General features: G+C 42.1%; 1 protein-coding gene across 1 annotated transcript in view; it reads right to left on the bottom strand.

Moving 5' to 3' along the window:
• zdhhc14 (zinc finger DHHC-type palmitoyltransferase 14) overlaps positions 1–19,840 on the bottom strand; it is a 29,632-nt gene extending 9,792 nt beyond the window's left edge. Inside the window, exons 1-5 of the mRNA XM_048250928.1 lie at positions 18,684–19,840; positions 13,640–13,800; positions 9,839–9,997; positions 9,362–9,499; positions 1,245–1,293 (exon numbers count right to left, since the gene is read on the bottom strand). Coding sequence (XP_048106885.1) covers positions 1,245–1,293; positions 9,362–9,499; positions 9,839–9,997; positions 13,640–13,800; positions 18,684–18,919 — 743 coding nt within the window. The 5' untranslated portion in view covers positions 18,920–19,840. The remainder of the gene's footprint in view (positions 1–1,244; positions 1,294–9,361; positions 9,500–9,838; positions 9,998–13,639; positions 13,801–18,683) is intronic.
• Between the last annotated feature and the right edge of the window lie 191 nt (positions 19,841–20,031).

Genomic DNA, 20,031 nt, shown 5'->3' with positions numbered 1-20,031 from the left:
TACTGTACATGAGGAACAATAGGGAACCCATCAAAGTATTGGATGTTGTGTACATGGAACATTTGCAATGTACAATTTGCAAGACATTATGTTGAGAAAGAGAGAAAAGAGAGAGAGAGAGAGAAAGAGAGAGAAAGAGAGAGAGAGATCATTTATAATGTAATATTTCTAAGACAGTGTTGTATATGTGCACTCTGAATAAAAACACTATGTATACACATTAACAGACAGACACACAAATAAAAACACACACACAGATGTGCACGCACGCACGCATGACGCACACACACAACGAACGGACGCACGCACACACACACACACAAAACCTTCAAGGGTAATATTCATGAACATCCTATCCTTAGCAGCACGCTTGATTTCACAACCACCTGCACCTGGTGCATTACAAAAGACTTTCTCAAGTCCTTTTTCATTTGGCTTGGAGATCCGCCAAAAAGCATGTGTGTGTGTGTCTGTGTGTGTGTGTCTGTCTGTGTGTGTGTGTGTGTGTGTGTGTGTGTGTGTGTGTGTGTGTGTGTTTGTGTGTGTGTGTGTGTGTATTCTATTAGATAAAATATGAACTCCGACAGCTGCATAATCTACAGCATGGGAGGGATGGAGAGAAAGAGAAGGAGAGAAAGAGAGAGAGAAAGAGAAAGAAAGAGAGAGAGAGAAAGAGAGAGAGAGAGAGAGAAAAAGAGAGAGAGAGAGACAGAGAGAGAGAGAGAGAGAGAGAGAGAGAGAGAGAGAGAGAGAGAGAGAGAGATAATCCAACTTCTACATCTTATGGTCAGCACTTGTAATTTCACATACAGAACATATAGCACCAATGTTTATCTAAGACAGCCAATGCTTGTACATGCACATGCTGTATGTTTACATAAGGGAGACCGAGAGAGAGGTGTACATCAGAGATGCAGACAGATGCAGACCGAGAAAGGGGGAGAGAGAAAGAGAGGGGGGAGAGAGGGCAAGAGAGAGAGAGGGGCACAGAGAAAGAGAGGGGGAGAGAGAGAGGGGAGGAGAGAGAGAGGTGTAGATATGACATTATATGCTGACATGCAATGTTAAACAGACCCCTGCGCGCACGCACACACACACAGAGTGACAGGGAAAGCGTGTCCCCATCTGCACCGACGGCACAAAATGCACAGAAGGTTCCAGAACTGCGGCTGTCACACTCCAACTCCCACTCCCTCGCTCTTCTCCCGGCGTTCCGGCTCGGCGCCTGAAGCGCTAAAGGATATCTGGCAGGACTGTCTTTGAGTGCACTCAGGAAGCCCGTGCGATTGGATCCTGCGGACGAGAGGGAGAGAGAGGGAGATGGAGTGACTGGCTGAGCGCCTTCACTTCATGAACGCAAACAATGGCAAAGATCACACCGCGGTGCAGGGCTCCCATGCTAATAAGTTAGAGGAGTTAGCGGCGGCGCCGCGGTAACTGGAGAGCGATGAGCCTCCTGCGCACTCGAGGAGAGATAAAGGGATTTAAGCTACGAGGCAGGTTCACTATGGCATCAGTGTGGAACAAAAGAGTGACAACTCTGCTTGACAAATGGCAGCAAGAAAAATGAGCTTGTGAAACTAAAAATTTTTTGCCAGAAAAAGTTTGTTATACTTACTCAAAGTGTAATAGTTTTATTGGGAAGTTGAATAGAAACAACAGAGGCAACAAACTGTCAAGGTAAGACCTCTGCGTCAATTTTCAAAAGCCAAAAAATCATCAAGAAATCAAACCTACAAGAAGCTAATTGTTGCTAATTGTTGGAAGAATTAGCCAAACCGCCACTTAATGACATCATAATGGATGCTGGATTAGAAGAAAACATGGCTAAGGCTGAGGCATTTTTCAAAAATGAAGATGAGTTGGAAATATCTTATCCCAACACTGTAAAACAGCCAAAGAAAAAAGAAAGAATGAAAGAAAACATCATGAGAGAACATCCAGAAGCACTGATCTCCGATTACATGGGACTGGATGACAACAAGGTCCTGTGTAACCTCCTGTTCTTCACAAATCACCCCACAGTATGGCATACCACCCTCTGCACTGTCTGGAAATGTGTGAGAAAAGGAGGCATCAGCAGAGGAAGACAGATTACACTAGAGGGGCAAAGGACTTTAAGGTGACAGTTAACCTGTATCATAATGGGACTGTAATGGTACAAGGAACTGAAGCAAGTCTCGTTCAATTTCAGAGCAAATTTAAAGAACTCAAAGAAAAAGCTCTGAATATCAAAAAAGACCAGGTGGTGGAGACTATTACTATTACATCAGGAGCCGAGACTAACTCAAATAGCCAACATGTACATAACCCCATTACATGTCCTCCCAGTAATACAGGCCCCAAGACACCCTCCTCTGACACCACAAAAATGAGAGATGTGATGGTTCAACTTGAACAGGACTACATCATGTTCAAAGAGGAAACCGCTCTCAGCTTACAACAACTTCAAGACCAAATCATCCACCCTGACAGGAACATGGTGCAACAACTTTGCTCGGCATTAAGGCAGCTGGAGGAGGCCAACCAAGAGTTGCGGCAGGAGGTGAGGTCTCTGAAGGAAGAGCTGTTGAGGATGGCACGGCACAGAGAGAATCCAAGGGATCATACCCCGGAAAGCAGGAACAGTGAGCCATCAGTCAAAAATCCCATCTTGTCTGAAAGTGCCACAATCTCTGTCAATGTGCCTGTAGCTCCAGCTTCACCTCATGACCAACCTCCCAAACCCCAGCAACGCACCTGCCAAAGCAGACCACCCTCCTCTTCAGCAAACATCAGTCAGGGACAACAAGGGACAAAGTCTCAAAGCAAGGAAAAGGATGACATCATCATCCTGTGCGACTCTAATGGGAATCATCTGAACCCCAGACGACTTTTCCCTAGAAGACAAGTCAAGAAGTTTTGGTGTCCAACGACACACACAGCTAAGGACATAATACAAAAAAGGCTTACTCAATAATCCATCTCACATAATTATCCATACAGGGACTAATGACCTTAAAGACAGGAGAACTGATGTGGCAGAAGCCTTAATCAGCACCATCCAAATTGCCACACAAAACATCCAGATGCAAAGGTAATCATCTCATCTATACTTCCACGACGGGATATTCCTGTAAGTGTCACTGAAAGAATCAACGGCAAAGTTGTGTCCTTCTGTGCTGATATACCCAACGTAAAGGTTGCACACCATACAGACATTACCATTAGACATTTATATGACAATGTCCACATACATAAGGAGGGCATGAAAATATTTGCTAAAAAACTCAAAGACACAGCATTAAATAGAGTGAGAATACCATGCTCTGAAAGCAGCAGGCCAAACATCATCAAAGACAGCCAAAAACCAGTTGAGACGCATAGGCCTACCTATGCAGCAGCCGCCTCTAACAAAGGTACTTTGTAGAGATCTCACTCAGATAACAACAATGCTTCAACTTATATGATAGTCTCTTGCATTAGTGAAAAAAAAAAAAAAAAAAAAAAAAAAACTTTGTATGAATATTCATAGGACTTTGTGTGTGTGTGTAAGTGTGTGTGTGTATGTGTTTGTGTGTGTGTGCACAATTACTTTTATTCTTTTTCATTTTCTTTTTTTAATAACCTGCAGTTTTTTTTTTTTTCTTTCTTTCTTTTTTTTAGTGGAGGGGGGTATGAGAGTATTATATATGTGGGTTTAAGTGTGTAGACTACGCTCAGACATACAGTATTCTTATGTTTGCCTATAGACATAATCATTACCTATCTGCACAGAAATATCAATATGCATGGTTGGAGAGTGTGGGGGAGGGATGGGGAGGGGGGTATGAGTGTCTGAGTGTGTAAATATGTGTATAGAAACTTAAAAATGTCTACTTGTCAGTCTATCTAATTGTATACTATATTTCTGTCTTATGCATAACATTCATAATCAACATTGCATACCTGTGTGTGTGTGTGTGTGTGTGTGTGTGTGTGTGTGTGTGTGTGTGTGTGTGTGTGTTCTGTGCATGTGTTTCTGTGCATGTGTGGTGTGTATGTACGCTAGAATATGTCTGCGCTCTGTCAGTGAACTTAAACATGTATGTATTTGTCTGTGTCTTTGTGTTGAGTGTTCACAAGTCTGTTTGTCTTAAGAGAAATAATTTACCTACCTATAGTATATTTATCTCTCTGTAGGTTTAGTCATTTATCTGGTAAAAATAATACTTTACCAGTGTCTCAATTGGATCATTATTGCACTTGAGTATACAAACATTCTTATTTCTGGCAAACTACACCATTGTAATGACATTTCTTAAAATCATTTGTTATAATGTTCAAGGAATGCACTCTTCTTCTTTTCGAGAAAATCAGAGATTTTTGTAAATGCTGTAAATAATTCAGATATATTCATAGCACTGGAAACGTGGAGTAAAATGGACAGGGAAATTATTCATTACCTTCCTACAGAGATATAAATGTCCCTTCTATTAAACATCCCAATATAAAATGCGGCAGGAATTCAGGGGGAATTGTTGTTTGGTTTAAAGAAGCCATTAATAAATACATATATGTAGTAAGAAAAGGATCATCACACATATGGTTGAAACTATCAAAAGAACTCACAAACTCAACACAGGACACTTATTTATGTGCCATATACATTCCTCCTCTTGAATCTCCATATTACAGTGAAAACATATTTGAAACGTTAAAATCTGACATCATTTAACTCCAGTCATTTGGGAAGATTCTAATTATGGGCTTACCTTAATGCAAGAGTAGGAACCGATTTAGATTACATTGACATATCTGGATATAAACATGTTTCTTCACTAGAACAAAACATCAATATAAGTAGTCACAGGAACAATTTTGATAACATCATCAATAGACATGGCAAGGAGGTGTTACAACTTTGCAAATCTCTTGGTCTGTTTATTGTTAATGGCAGAACAAGGGGGACTCTCTGGGTAAATTCACTTATTGCTCACCCCTGGGCAGCAGTGTGGTGGATTATGCTATAACAGATTTAGATCACAACCAAATAAATTATTTCACAGTAATGCCACAGTTGCCTCTGTCAGATCACTGCCACATTATAATTAGCTTAAAGAAAAATTCCAGTATTGAACATCAAAAACCTATGAGTACACTACACCCACTTCCAGTTCAATACAAATGGAGCGATGACAGACTAGAGCAATACACATCCCAGTCAAATTGCATCGAGGGAAAACATGATCTACTCCTTCCTGTTCACCAAATTTAAAAAGTCTGAAGATAACATCAATGTAGCCACCAAAACATTAACAACAATATTTTCCACAATAGCCAAAAAAATCTTTAAAAAGACAAGGAATAGTTAATAGCAAGAAAAACAAAAAAAGAAATGGTTTGACAAAGACTGCCTATTACTAAGAAAAAGAATTACGATCTTATTCAAACCAAAACACAGAGAACCAGCAAATCAGGAACTTCAAATAAAATATCATAACAGCCTACAAAAAATACAAATCACTTCTAAAACGCAAAAAAGCCAATCACATACATAACCAGTTAGTAGAAATTGATGATGTTAGATCAAAACACTTTTGGGACCTGTGGAAAAACCTTAACAACCCCAAAAAAGAAAAATTGTATCCCAATAGCAAATGGAAAAACATGGGTTGACCATTTTGAAAATTTATACAAAAACGATGAACTAAACCTGGCACAACAAAAACTAACAAACCATTTAAAAACACTTGAAAAACACAAAAGATAAATTAAATGAATTAGACTCAGCTATAACATTATCTGAATTGAACACTAAAATAAAAAACTGAAAATAGAAAATCATGCGGCACTGATGGAATTTATAATGAAATGTTGAAACATAGCACCCCAAAAATTAAACAAGTAATCCTGAAACTATTTAATTTAATATTATCCTCAGGCCACTTTCCTGACCAATGGAAAATTAGTCAGATCACCCCCATATACAAAAATGGTGACAAATTTAACCCAAACAATTATAGAGGCATATCACAAGGCAGCAATTTAGGTAAATTATTCTGTAGTATAATCAATAACCAATTTCAAACTTAATAAAAAAAAAACAATATATTAAGCCCCTCTCAAATTGGTTTCATACAAAAAATAGAACAACAGATCATATTTATACTTTACAGACACTGATACAAGAAAACGTTACAAAGGTCAAAAACGGAAAAATATATGGATGCTTTGTGGATTTCAGCAAAGCCTTCGACTCCGTTTGGCATGAAGGTCTCTTGCTGAAACTACTTGATTGTGAAATTGGTGGTAAAACATATAACATCATTAAAGACATGTATGAAAACATCAAATGTTGTGTAAAAATAAATAACAAACAAACTGATTACTTTCCTCAAACAAAAGGAGTGAGGCAGGGCTGTTGCCTGAGTCCTACATTATTTAACATTTATATCAATGAATTAGCTAATAAAATTCAAAATTCATCCTCGCCTGGTCTCAATCTTTTGGGAAAAGAAATCAAATGCCTGCTTTACGCAGATGATCTTCTCCTGCTATCGTCAACGGCACAGGGACTACAAGAGAGCCTTTCTCTTTTGAACGAATATAGCATAACTTGGGCCCTTCCAATCAATATGGAAAAAACAAAAATAATGACTTTCCAGAGAAAACATTCGAACATAAATAAATATAATTTTACCATTGGCGGAAAACAACTAGAACAAGTAAGAAAATACAACTACTTAGGACTGACCATTTCTTCATCAGGGCAATTTGATAAAGCAATCAAAGACCTATCCGAAAAAGCACGCAAAACATACTACATGTTAAGAAAATCTCTATTTCAATATAATCCTTCCATCAAATTATGGAAAAAGATCTTTGATTCCTTAGTAAAGCCAATATTACTATCACGGGGCCAAATTTGGGGCATAAAATATAAAGACAATTTCTCAAACATGGGACAAAAAAGCCAAACCAATTATTACATTTGGAATTCTGTAAAAATATTCTAGGTTTAAACAGATGTGCACCTAATCTAGGCTGCAGAGCTGAGCTTGGAAGATTCCCCCTCCTTGTAGACATACAAAAAAGAGCAACCAAATTCTGGCATCATCTTCAGACTAGCAATTCAGAGCAATATCACCACACTGCTGCCCAGCTGAGGAGTGAACACCCAGAGAGTGACCCCTTAAACTTCATAATACAAAAACACCTGAAAACTGCAGCTCAAGTATTGCTTCAGTAGCAAAAAGAAGTAGAGAACACAGCAAAACAAAACTACATTAACACATGGAAATGCAAAATCGAACAAGTAAATAAGCTACACTGCTACAGAACTATTCAATTGATTACAATTTGGCACCATATTTAAATGAAATTAAAACCATCGTCATAGAAAACTCCTGTCAAAGTATCGACTGAGTGATCATTCCCTTGCAATAGAAAAGGGTAGACACCGTAAACCTGGATAGCTCGTGAAGATCGAATATGTAAATTCTGTAATACTGGAGTAGTAGAGGACGAATGCCACTTCCTCACAGAATGTCCCAATTATCAACACTTAAGAGCTATATTCTACCCACAAATTGAAATCGCTTGTCCCGGCTTTATGACTGCCACCAATGAACAAAAACTACAATTCCTCCTGGGAGAAATAGATAAATGTGCCCACTTAGCCTACCAATATTTACAGTCCTTCCACATTTTAAGAGAAAACTTCACATAGAAAAAGTGCATACAGTATATAGTTTTTGTTAAATAGTTTTATATAGACTATTGTATAAGTTTCCTTTAAATTTAGATTTAAGAATACATGTTTTCTTTATACATGTTTTAAAGTTTTCTTTAAACATGGATTTAGTTACTATTTTTTTTTTTAAACATAAGTTTTCTTTCTTTTAGTTTAGATAAGTTTCCTTTCTTCGACCCCCCTTAAAACAAATATTGTATATGTTTGTATTGTCATGTTACTGCTTTGGCAACACTATTTTCTGAGTCATGCCAATAAAGCACATTTGAATTTGAATTTGAATTTGAGTGAGAGAGAGAGGGGGGGATGAGTGAGAGAGAGTGATAGAGAGATAGAAAGTGTGTGTGTGTGCGCATGCATGCGTGCGAGAGAGAGAGAAAGAGAGAGAGAGAGAGAGAGAGAGAGAGAGAGAGAGAAAGAGAGAGGGAGAGCGAGAGAAAGAGAAAGAGAGAGAGAGAGAGCTGCATGAAGCAGGACGCTCAGACGTTTAGTTATTTAGAGGATACTGTTCCTCTTAAGCTCCTTACAGTGCTATCAGGGTCGGAGATCCCCCCCCCTGTGAGCAGAGCCCAGTGGAGGGGCTACACAGGTGCGATTTCCTCCCCTCCTCTCCCTCGGTCACCTCAACCCCACGGGCAGAGCCAGAGAGGCATGTCCACAACAACTCGGAGATCTGGCCAAGAGGATGCGCTTTCTGCCCGAGTCCTGCACGAGCAGACGAGGAGAGGCTACAGAGAGCAGCGGTGCGGCTCTCGGAGCACGGAGCGATCTCCCCGTCAGACCAATAATCATTACGGAGGCCATAATCTGGGCCCTGACCAACTGTAACGCTCCAACGGCGAGAGCTGCGGATTGTGAAGGGCTTTAGGGACGTCCCTTAAAGGTCACAGAGGCTGTGGGAAAATAGCGCAATCAATCAATATCTCGGCCCGAGGAAGCCGGGACGCCCGAAACCACAAGGCTTTGATTACAGCCGTTGCACTCAATAGGGGGGCGATCACTTGTCACCTGTGCTAATCGTGAGCGGGGTTCCCCAATCCCCTAAGGAAAGCACAGTAAAGAAAGGCTGACAAACAGGTGAATAAAGCACCAGTGGCAGCTGGATGAGTGTGTGTGATGTCTGGTCTGCTCGTGCAGTATAACCTCCACCATGCAGCCTTTCTCTCGCACACCGTTGCAAAACACTGCCTCAGCATCTTCACACACACACACACACACACACACACACACCGCCCCACTCCCTCCTCCACACACACCCTTCAGTAGAGCAGCCCCCTCCCATTCCCGTTAGTGCTCCCTCTGCCCAATCACATCCATTACGGAGATGAACTGCTGTCCAGTCTGGGCCACGATACTCCCTACAGTGCTGCCCTGGTCAATATGGCTGACCATAAATAACGCCAACGTTGGTATGGAGTCTGGGCTCTGCGCTGGCTCCCTTTGTCTTTTATGACCACCTGGCAGATACTTCACACTAAATTGCTTCACATAGCTCTATGTTAGGATGTGAAGTTAGGATGTGCAGTGTGTGTGTGTGTGTGTGTGTGTGTGTGTGTGTGTGTGTGTGTGTGTGTGTGTGTGTGTTTTGGGAGCAGTTGTACTGTAACAGGGAGAGGGATGCATGTCTCATCAGCAGGTCATACTCACGGAGGATGACGTGGGTGATGACAAAGGCGAAGATGAAGACAGTGAGGAAGGAGAGCGAGAGGATAAAGAGGTAGAAGAAGCGGTAGTTCCGTCGGCCCACACAGTTGCCCACCCACGGACAGTGGTGGTCAAACCGATCTGTAAGGTGGAGTGAAGTGATGTGAAGTGAACAAGCAGTACAACGGCAGGGTAGGATGAGAGGAACTCTTCTGGTTGCTAGAGTCTTGAGGTAAATAAACTTTTTAAGTTCAAGGAGGCTTGTTTTTTTTTTTTATTTGATCTCACATTAGTATCTGAACCCAAACAAACACATTTGCATAATCACACATTTGCCCACATACACTAATAGATACTCATCATCCAGACAAAACTCCCACACATAGCCTTTTTCAAACACTCACTAATACCCTGTAGACTCTCACTCTTCTACACACACTACACACACACACACACTACACACACACACACACAACTCACCCACACAGTTGTCACACAGGCTGCAGTGGGAGGCTCTTGGGGGCCTGAAGATCTTGCAGGTAAAGCAGTACTTGAGCTTCACCGTCTGTCCGTTAATGACCACCTCCCTGGTCCTGGGGGGAGGCCGGTACCCTGGCCCACTTGGCCCGTTCGTCGCATCTGAAAAGAGAGATGGATGAAAGAGAAAAAGAGAGAGAAAGAAAAAGAGTCAGGAAGTCAGGGATGAGAGGCAGACACACAGATGGCCAAAGATACAGATACAAAAACAGACAGAGAGATGAAAACAGAGACATGAAGACAGACAGATAAACAGTGAGAGAAATGAAAGACAAGACTCAAGACAAGATCAGGACATTAGGTCCAGAGTGAGTCTGATGACCCTTACACAAGGAGGCCCCTCAGCATGGAAACTCTGGGACTCCTAATTGTCCCCGCAATCCGCCAGGCCATGTTCCATTAACATGACTCTCCACATGTTCCCTAAGAGATCTTGCCAAGTCAGCACATTCTGTGTCCCAGCAGTCACTTTAGGACACACACACACACACACACACACACACACACACACACACAACACACACTACCCCAAAAACCCTCTAGCACATTCCCCAAGGAAATGGCACTGTTTACTGGGCTTTACATTATTTATCTGTTCAACAACTCAGCAGGTTACACGCACTGCTCCGAATGACTGTACCCCCCTCCCCCAACACACACAGTGTCTCTCACACAAACATAAACACAACGCACGTGCAATAACATACTCACACAATATATGCACACATCGCCTGTTTCACTTGTCTTACAGAACACGTGCAATCACACTCACCCGCTTTCTGTAAGGCACACACACACACACACCCACACCCACAAAAAGAATCCAAACCTCCAAGTGCAAAAGCTACAGCTCATTGACTCACACTAAGTGATTTATTGTGCCCAGTGGACTCCACAGCTCCTACTGTGAGGGAAATGGCCTGGGCTATGAGAAGCTTGCAAATAGCCACGGAGTAAGCCAGAGGGAGGGAGCGAGGGAGAAAGAGAGAAGAGAGAGAGAGAGAGAGAGAGAGAGATGGAAGATAAAGACAGAGAGAGAGATAGAGAGATAGATGGAAGATAAAGATAGAGAGACAGAGAAAGAAAGAGAGAGAAAGAAAGAAAGAAAGAAAGAAAGAAAGAGATAGAGAGAGGGCGAGAGAGGGAGAGAGAACTGCCTTAAACTCATTGCACTCCGTGGCTGTGTGAATGAGCGAGCGTCTCAAACACTAGGCAGTCTACTGCCTGGTGGTCTACCACAGTGGTTTGCAGACCCCTGACCCTGAAGACCCCTAAAAGCAGTGCACGCTTTATCCCTGCATCCAAACCCACAGAGCTGAGTGGCAAGCTAAACAGCATGCCAACAAAGTGCTTAAAGAGCCCAGAAGTCTAGCACACTCAAACAAGTTCCTAAGCAAGGCAAGTCTCTTAGGAGTGCCAGTAGGGAAACTCTGACAGTGTGTTGTTGTGTTGTTGGATGGGTAGTATTGTGTGTTCCTGAAGTGGAGAGATGTTTGTTTACTAATTAATTATGCACACTCTCGGATGCTACACTGAGCAGATTCCATTAGGTAATACGAGTGCAGTAAACAGCTTTAGACTGCAGTTCAATTAGGGGAATCAAGCCATCATAAGGGATGGCACTCAGCAATGTGGGTAAAGGAGATAGCACAAAGCTTCCCCATTTCTAAAGAAAAATACTAAATATTGAATACTGAATATTGAATATGAATATAGAATAAGATGTAATCTGTAAATTACTTGAAATGAGAATATGTGAGAGGATCAATATTTGACCTGTTGATTGGGTTTGAAATATGGGAGAGCAGACAGCTGGAGGACAGCATCTCTAATGAACATCCAGAGGAAATATGAGTAGTCAGTTCAGATCGCTACTGATGTCAGTCCAGTTCTTAGGCCACAGTACAAGGTGACAGAACCCAGACAGAGAGGAGGAAGAGAACAGGAGCAGATGGACTAAGATGGAGAACAGTGGTTTAATAGCCATTTCAGCAGGGGGGGGGCAGAAAAAGAGAGGACGATAAGAAGAGACAGAGACAAAAAAGATGAAGGGATAGAGAAAGTAAGACAGTGTGTGTGAGAAAGAAAACGAATGAGTGGCAAGACACTGGAGGAGGACAGCGAAAGCCACTTTGTTCTTCAGCCGCAAGTACCATGTCATGAGAACTGAAATGCGTGAAATTGAAACTGCATTGAGGAATTTGCCTCTGGACTAGTGAAAGAAATGAAGACAGAAAAGTTGCTATAAACTGAGATCGGATTAGAGGAGAATTAAGAGGGAGAGACAAGGTATTGGGGCAGTAGTAGCACATGGGACAAATTGCCTCGTTCTATCTAAAGATTCAAACGGTGTGAAAAGTGTATCCACAAAATGAACAGTCACTGACAGAGTCAAGTATAGTGCATAATGTAAGATATGCAGCGGTTAAAAATAGCACCGGAGCTGCTGAAAAAGGAGACTGCTCTTCCCATGAAAAGCTCTCGTCTAATAATAGACTTGCCCGAAAAACCCTAAAGCTTCAGATCTTTGAAACGGTCTCAAAGTAATTATTTCCCCCCCGCTTCTCTGTCAGAATTGAATTGGGGGGGGGGAAGAAAACAAATACTTGTCCCCATGGATCATCACTGAAGCTAAAGACTTAGTAGTGACTGGATATTTAGCCTACCTGCATCACTGAGTACCTCCTTGGGTACACTCCGCTAGCATCTCCAGCATCTCTTTGGGTACACTCCGCTAGCTTTTCCCCAAAGCAATGTAACCCAAATGTATTTAAAACTCTATACGCCTGAAACAAGATACAATATGGCACTTTATAGCCATCAAAGCTATAGAGTATCTATCCACACACTGTTAGGATCTGCACCTTGCTTTAAAATGTCCTACATATTCATGCTTGTGGAATGTATGAGCCATTAGATTCCATGACTGTGTAGCTGGAAAATGCAAAGCAAAGCAACTAACAACTAACACCTACTAACAGTGAAATGAAATGTGTTAAGCAAATGTACAACTTAGTGAATAATTACCTTAAAATGTAATCCAAGTTGAATTTTGTATGAAAAGGCACCACGATTAAGTGTGCAGGATTTTGGCATACTAAGAAAGCCAACAACTTAATGGTAAACAACTAACAGTGCTGCTGTTGAGTTGTTCTGTTTCATCGACTGAAAGAAAAGCAAATTAATGTCTTGGTTGTGAAAAATAACAAACAAGCCAAGAATCCACAGGCATACTAAGATCTGAATCTGAATCACACCTTGAGAATGAACTCGTGCGTAGGTCTAGGAGCCTTCTCATATTCTTTGATCAATAAAAACAACCTGTATTGTGGGCACAAAGACAAGCGATGACAATGTTCTGAGCAGAGGGCAGTCACGGTCAGAAAGGTTGCAACAACAGCAACAACAACAACAACAACAACTTCTAGCGCTCTTCTACACACCCAAAGTGCTTCAGAGTGAAAGTGGAACCTCACTATCCACCAGCAATGTGTAGCACCCACCTGGGTGATGCACAGCAGCCATTATGTGCCAGAACGCTCACCACACACCAGCTGGAGGTGGAGAGTGAGGGACCTATGGGGGGCGCTGTGGTGCAACTAGCTACAGTCCAAGAGCCCACGGAGACCCGGGTTCGAGTCCGACCAGTGTTATTTCCTGATCCCACCCCATCTCTCCCATTCGCTTCCTGTCTGTCTCTTCACTGCCCTGTCATAACAAAGGCAAAAATAGAAGAGAGGTTACCTATATGTCTCTCCAGGTCTGCCGCCTCATCTGGCGTGGCCCGAGGAAGCACGCCAGGGTCGCTGAAGCTCGCCCTCAGCAGCATGCCCATCACGAAGAAGAACAGAACCCCTCCTATGGCCGGGATGGCAGGGGTCAGATTCGACGCCAGGAACGGACAGCTGCAGTGGAACAGGAAGCAAGAGCAAACAGCAAACACTGATATGGTGAAATGGACATTTTTCTCACCCAGAGATTGTCAGTAGTCACCCCTATCAACTTTTAGTGTAACTCTAGTTGTGAGATTTCTGCTGTTCTTAATGTTATATATCTATCTAAACAGACGATGCAAGATGTTTGTTTGCTGTTAAGACATAACATTAAAAGGGCACATAGCTGGCTTTCAAATCATGATGAAGATTAACTAGGTCTTGCAATAGGAGGATAACCTGCAAGATCTGGTGTGTCCTACTACAGTTGTGTTGGCCTTGAAGCAGTAATGCAAGTTAGGAGGTGGGTTAAAGTTATCAATAGGCTATCTCAAGAACTGAGGTGTGTTCAAATTCGCAAACATAGGCGAACATTTGAAAACAGTCTGAGGAGGTAGTTCTGTGCAAACATACAGTGGACATGGACATGGGCTTGACAAAGGTAACAATGCAATTACCATTGCAATGGAATGTTAACACCAAATCGTTCAAATTTAACTGTTTAGAAAAAAACATGTTCACCACAAAGGTTGCCAACGTTTGGCAAATTTGAATGCACCTCTCATTTAAAAGTCCTTTCATTTGATGGCCCAGTGGGAAATGTCACAACTGACCACAACACTGGAAAACAGTTGTAACCGTATAACTCAGTCCAACATCCTGAAGCACATTAACTCAAATGATACCACATTTAGCTCTATTAAAACACTAAATGCATCAGGGTACACACTAATGTAATTAGGTGTTGGAGATTGGCAGTGTTTTCAAAAATGCCTTCAAGGTAATTCACCCAAAAATGGAACGTCCGTGATTATCTAGTTTTTCTCAGTGGAGAGAAAAAACAACCAGTGTCTTTTATTCTTCTGTTCTTTTTCTACACCATGGATGTGAGGTGTAACGGTACACAGTACAATACCACAGTATCTCAGTTTTGAAGTCACGGTTCGGTTAATTTTCGGTACAGTAAGTTTCTGTTTGTGCTGTTTCACACTGGGTGAGTGACATAAGCGTGTCAGCTGCGTAGCGTGTCCGTTTTTATTTCGGCTCCCATGTTAACAGGTTAGAGCTTGCACACCGCCAGCGTGACACGCACGTCTCTGGAGTGGCTCGAGCCGCGCCAAAAACGCGCGCATGCTATAAATAGGACCGACGCCTATTTTTCACACGACACACAAGCGTGTTGGAAGCGTTTCCATTAAAAAAGTGAAAAAAAAAAAAAAAATTAACAGATGTTTTAATTGGCAGAGAGGCCGCCGCAGCGCCGTGTCAAACGCGTAAGCAAAGACAAACGCCACGCAGCCGCCAAGCAACTGACACGCGACGTTCACGCCACGCACCCGGTGTGAAACAGGCCTAAGCCTGTAGCTACTACCAACCTAAAATTCCCTGGCAATATTTTTGGTGTGCAATGGAAAAGTAATTGGAAAAGGTGCAAAATGTTTTGACGTTAATTGACTTAAGTGACATATGGTCCACCACGTAATATGTTTTTGTGGGAACTCGAATTTGAAACATGGTCCACAAGCAAACAAACCTATTGTTGATTACTGTTAATAACACACCTGTATTGAACCTAAAATCCTGTACCTAAACGGTTCTGTACGAATATGTGTACCTTTACACCCCTAATGGATGTGAATAAAGACAAGAGATTTGTACTTTGTATTTCATGTTGCACTGACAAACCTGTTTGGGAGGGTGAAATCTTTGTTGACACCAAAAGTGATCTATTCCTATCTTGGTCTCAGTAATAACTCAATATCAACTTACAAATGACTCAAAAGTATGTCAAATACAGTGTAAAGCATAACAGCCTAAGCCTACGCACAACACACACACGTTATGCATTGGCATCTGTATCAAGTACATTTACATGAATGTCAGTGATTGTTTCCTGAATTTCCCTTGGGGATCAATAAAGTATCTATCTATCTATCTATCTATCTATATATCTCTAGTCTATCCTCCATTACACATGCCTTGAAATGTGAGCTATATTTAAAGCAAAGTCAGACCAAAGTTAAAATCACACATGACCAGAGTTCCCTGCTCTAGATTTTCTCAGCTTTCTGGAGCTGCTGTACATGGGGTACAGAGAGCGGACTGAGATCCTGTTTTTCTTGGCTCCAGGGACAGATTCCTATAATTCTCTGCGGGTGTTTCTTGTAACATTCAATTGTGGCTAGATCTGAGATAGTCTCTTAGATTAGATACTCTGTAGTTTCATATTCCTTTGAACTTTTAACTGAGTGCAGCATCTTTACGTCGTAAGTCATTTATGACTAATTCCAAGTATGCGGAATTTCTGTGAGTGCCATTTTCACTGAGGTATGGTGAATACTCAGCTGACCCAATATGACACACTACCACTCAGTTTTCCAGCAGAGTCCTGCATCACAAATAGAGAGGGATCAAAGGTTAGACAGAATCCAAGAATCAAAGCATCCTCAAACTTATCATCTTACTCAGATTCAGCCATGAGCTATGTTGTTAAGCTTTCTAAAAAAAAAGCGACAACAACCAAAATGCTGTTTCTCCATAAAGATCCAGCTTTGATCCAGTTGGCTAGTGAAGCTCTAAGCAACTAAATTCCTGAAATCGAATTAGCTTTTAGGAGGCAAGATGCCATCAGCCCTGGGCTCAAAATAGCACCATACATCCCAGGGAGACACCAGCTTTGATGACTGTCTGGACCAACGCTAATTAATGTTTTGTCTGTTTGCTATTTAAGAGAGCCATCTCCACGCTATGCATAGTGGAGTGCCTGCAAACAAATTGGCACACAGCAAGAGAAGGCCTGATGAAAAGAGATGTTCTTACACAAGGACACAAGGGTGTGAGTCACAGACACATTGCCTCTGGCAGTTGTTTGTCCGTCACCCACTGCAACTATGCTCCCGCTAGGCCTGTATCTTCTTCTGAGATCTCATAGATAGAATGTCATGCAAACAAATCAACATTTAATTAGCTTTTGGCCAGACAAAAGCCCATAGTGTACGTCATTGTTCCCTAGATTCCAAAGATTCCCCAGACATATAGTCATCAAAAACGAATCATCGAAATGTTATTACATGCTACTGCTGGGACAATGCAAGTGGCAAAAAAAAGTCGAATGCATCCTCCCTCCAGGGCAAAAATCAGTCAAACCCTTTCCCCAGCGGGACAAACTTCCATGCTGGAGCCCAGACAATCACAGCGTTCAAGCCAGCCAAGAAGGGAAAACATTGTGACCACTCATGTGTCTTACCACAGCACCGCTGTCCAATCTCCCTGACACAAGGCTCCGCCTGCTGTAGACCTTCCACCACGTGGGTGGATGTTTTACACGGTTAATTTCTAAGGGTCGGGTCAGATGGCTGGGGGACATAGTTACTTTTATGGAGTGCTCCTAAAACAATGAGACTCCTCTGACCGCAAAAGATTAAAACTAGGAGGGTGGTGGGCTCATGGTTGCCGGGGTGACAACGGGCTGTTGCAGAGCGTGCACATACACACAAAAGCTGCTGGAAAAAGGTTGCCATGGAAACGAGAACAGCAGAGTGTCGTATTTGGGAAGTTGTGTGGAATGTGGACGTATGAAAGATGAAAAGAGGTAGGTAGGGGGAGGGGAATAACGCTTAGATCTGAGTCGCACACACCCCATACCCTCCTTCTAAACTTGGCTCTGTCTCATGATAACAGGATAAGAGTCCACCACTGTCTTCCTGACTGCATGCAATGGATCTTAACATTCTTCGTCATGCACCCTTTACTATATATTATTAGTCCATCAAACACAATGTGCTGAACTCAGAAGTCAAATTCAATTTACTTTTAAAACAAGGGTTTCCACACCAGACGTTTTCATGTTTAACATTATGGACTGAATGTATTAAGTTCTTCCTTTTTTGGCCTATGTGCCAGACTAACCTCTTGTGAGCCAAGTGGACGACATGAACAAAGACTCATCAAAAAACACTGCTGGGACCCAGGAAAATCCCAATTTGACTGACTCAACTGAATGTGGTGACTTACTTCTGCATTAAGCAGGACTGTAATAAAGACATCACAAGACGTCTTATTGGAAACTTTAGCTTCCTGGGAGCTTGGATGGTATTGCAATACTGTCCAGCTAGTTTCTGACGTAGGTACACAAGTAAGTCATGAGGGGCTAAAAAATGTGGGGTTAACCAATTTTACTCTTTCACTTTAATATGATTAAAATAGTTAGTATTGGGAAGGACTGGAGTGTAGAAGTCAAGTCAATGTGAGGCACAGTGCATCCCTGGGAACATCCTGCAGTGTTGGCTGTGTGCTGATATCATCCAGAGGAAGCAGTGAGAAGAAGCTATTGTGCAAAATATTTACATCAAATAGGCCAGGGGGGTATTCCAAGTACGTGACAAACCTGGGTAAGTTAACTCAGAGTAAGTGGTAAACCTCCTAATAGAAGAGCTGTATGGCTTCATTCTCCTCACAAAACAATGCAATAGGGCTCTTGTTGTAGGATGTTTACCACTTACTCCGAGTTCACTTTTCCAGGTTTGTCACTAAACCACGTACTTGGAATACCTCCCAGGTAACTGCCTCGGTTATCCTACAGCAACTGTATTGCTGATAGGGGTTCAAAGTCAGAAAGTGTGTGAAAGTGTTTGCAGGTCAAAATAGAGATGACACAGGGAAAACTGTCCTTTGCAAAATTGGCAACATGCAACATGTTTGAATATAGACTAGGCTACCTTGTCAATGTGCAGTGTTAAACTAACTTCTACTCTGACTGCATGACGTGTGTGGGTAAACCATATGTAGGCCTATAAATAAGGCATGCTATGGTCCATTCGTGCATGGGCATGCAAATCTTCTCGACAGACACTTACTCAAATGCGAAGAAGAGTCCACTGGTGACCATGATGAGAACCATGGTGAGGTAAAAGACACCAGTCTGCTTTGCCATCATTATCCTCCCATCGCAGTAGAACTTGTTCCGTCCAGGGAATACTCGCCACTTTCGCGTGTAGATCTTCTTATGTGGCGTCTCCATAGGCGATGAATTTCGCGTGCAGACCTGACTGTACTGACATTCCCGAACGGGCTCATCAACTCCGAAATGCATCTGTCTATTGCTGTCGAGGCCCAAACAGAAAAGAAATTCAAGGGCAATCACTGGAGACCATAACAACGGAAGGGACAGACAGACGCGTGTCCTAACTTTGGAAGGGTGAATTGAGAGAGGTCTCAAGAAAAGGGAATATCTTCTCACGATAAGTTCAGCCAGTGCTTAATTATAGCCTACAGGCTACATTTTGTTTCGCACGTGAAACTGTGCAGCAGTAGACTTATGAAGCAGGGAAAAGAAAAGCGAGCAACTTGCCTTCACGATGACAGGTAGGCTAAGCTAGGCTATTGAATTAAACGGTTCCTGTGTCGGAAAATCAAAATATGAATTTCGAATTTGGTTTTTGGCGACAGACTGACTGCAAATCCAATCATAAATCGACGTTATTTACCATGCATCAAATACGATCTGTAAGCAACCCCAAATAGCATCCAACCAACACCAAAATTCGTGTTGTTTCTGAAAAATAACAAACACGTTCTTCATCATGTGTCCTTCTACCCCTTGGCAGCCAAGGATAATGGTTTGGAAATGTCCACAGATTACATCGCATGATACCCTGCTTCAGTTTAAATGCTGAAACACCCGTCGAATCAAATACAATGCAGCCACCAAATGCAACATCCATGAAAGGAACAGTTGAGCGCGTCTCTCCGTAAATAAGAAAACAAAACGTGTCGTCCGCTGCAAGAGTAGGCTAGCGCGAAGGAATATAATTTCCATCAATGCATGAAAGCTGCAACATGGAGCTGAACCTTTGTCATTAATTCACGGGTGGAAACTCCAGACAGAGGATCGCAAAAGCAGGCAGCCCGCCACCTTCACGCATAGGCTACTGCCCACCAAATATCTGAGCCTGTCAGACAAACCCTACAGAGCCGCGCATTGAACCACTGGAAATGTAGTAGACAGAGTCCTACCATATTTGCGTAGGATGCGTTTGTTGTGGTAAAATTGAATCAATGTCAATTTGAGTTAGTCTACTATCCCAAAAATAGTTTTATTGCAAGTAATTTCAAGAAAATATTTCCTTGAGCGTAATACTGTGAAGATGATCTAACCATAAATGTCCAACCTATCACCAACTATTTACGTTTAATTATTACCCA

The sequence above is a fragment of the Alosa alosa genome, chromosome 8, assembly GCF_017589495.1.
Source record: "Alosa alosa isolate M-15738 ecotype Scorff River chromosome 8, AALO_Geno_1.1, whole genome shotgun sequence".
Classification (NCBI taxonomy): domain Eukaryota; kingdom Metazoa; phylum Chordata; class Actinopteri; order Clupeiformes; family Clupeidae; genus Alosa; species Alosa alosa.
The sequence above is the reverse complement of the archived record's forward strand: the minus strand, read 5'-3'. Positions and strand labels throughout refer to the sequence as shown.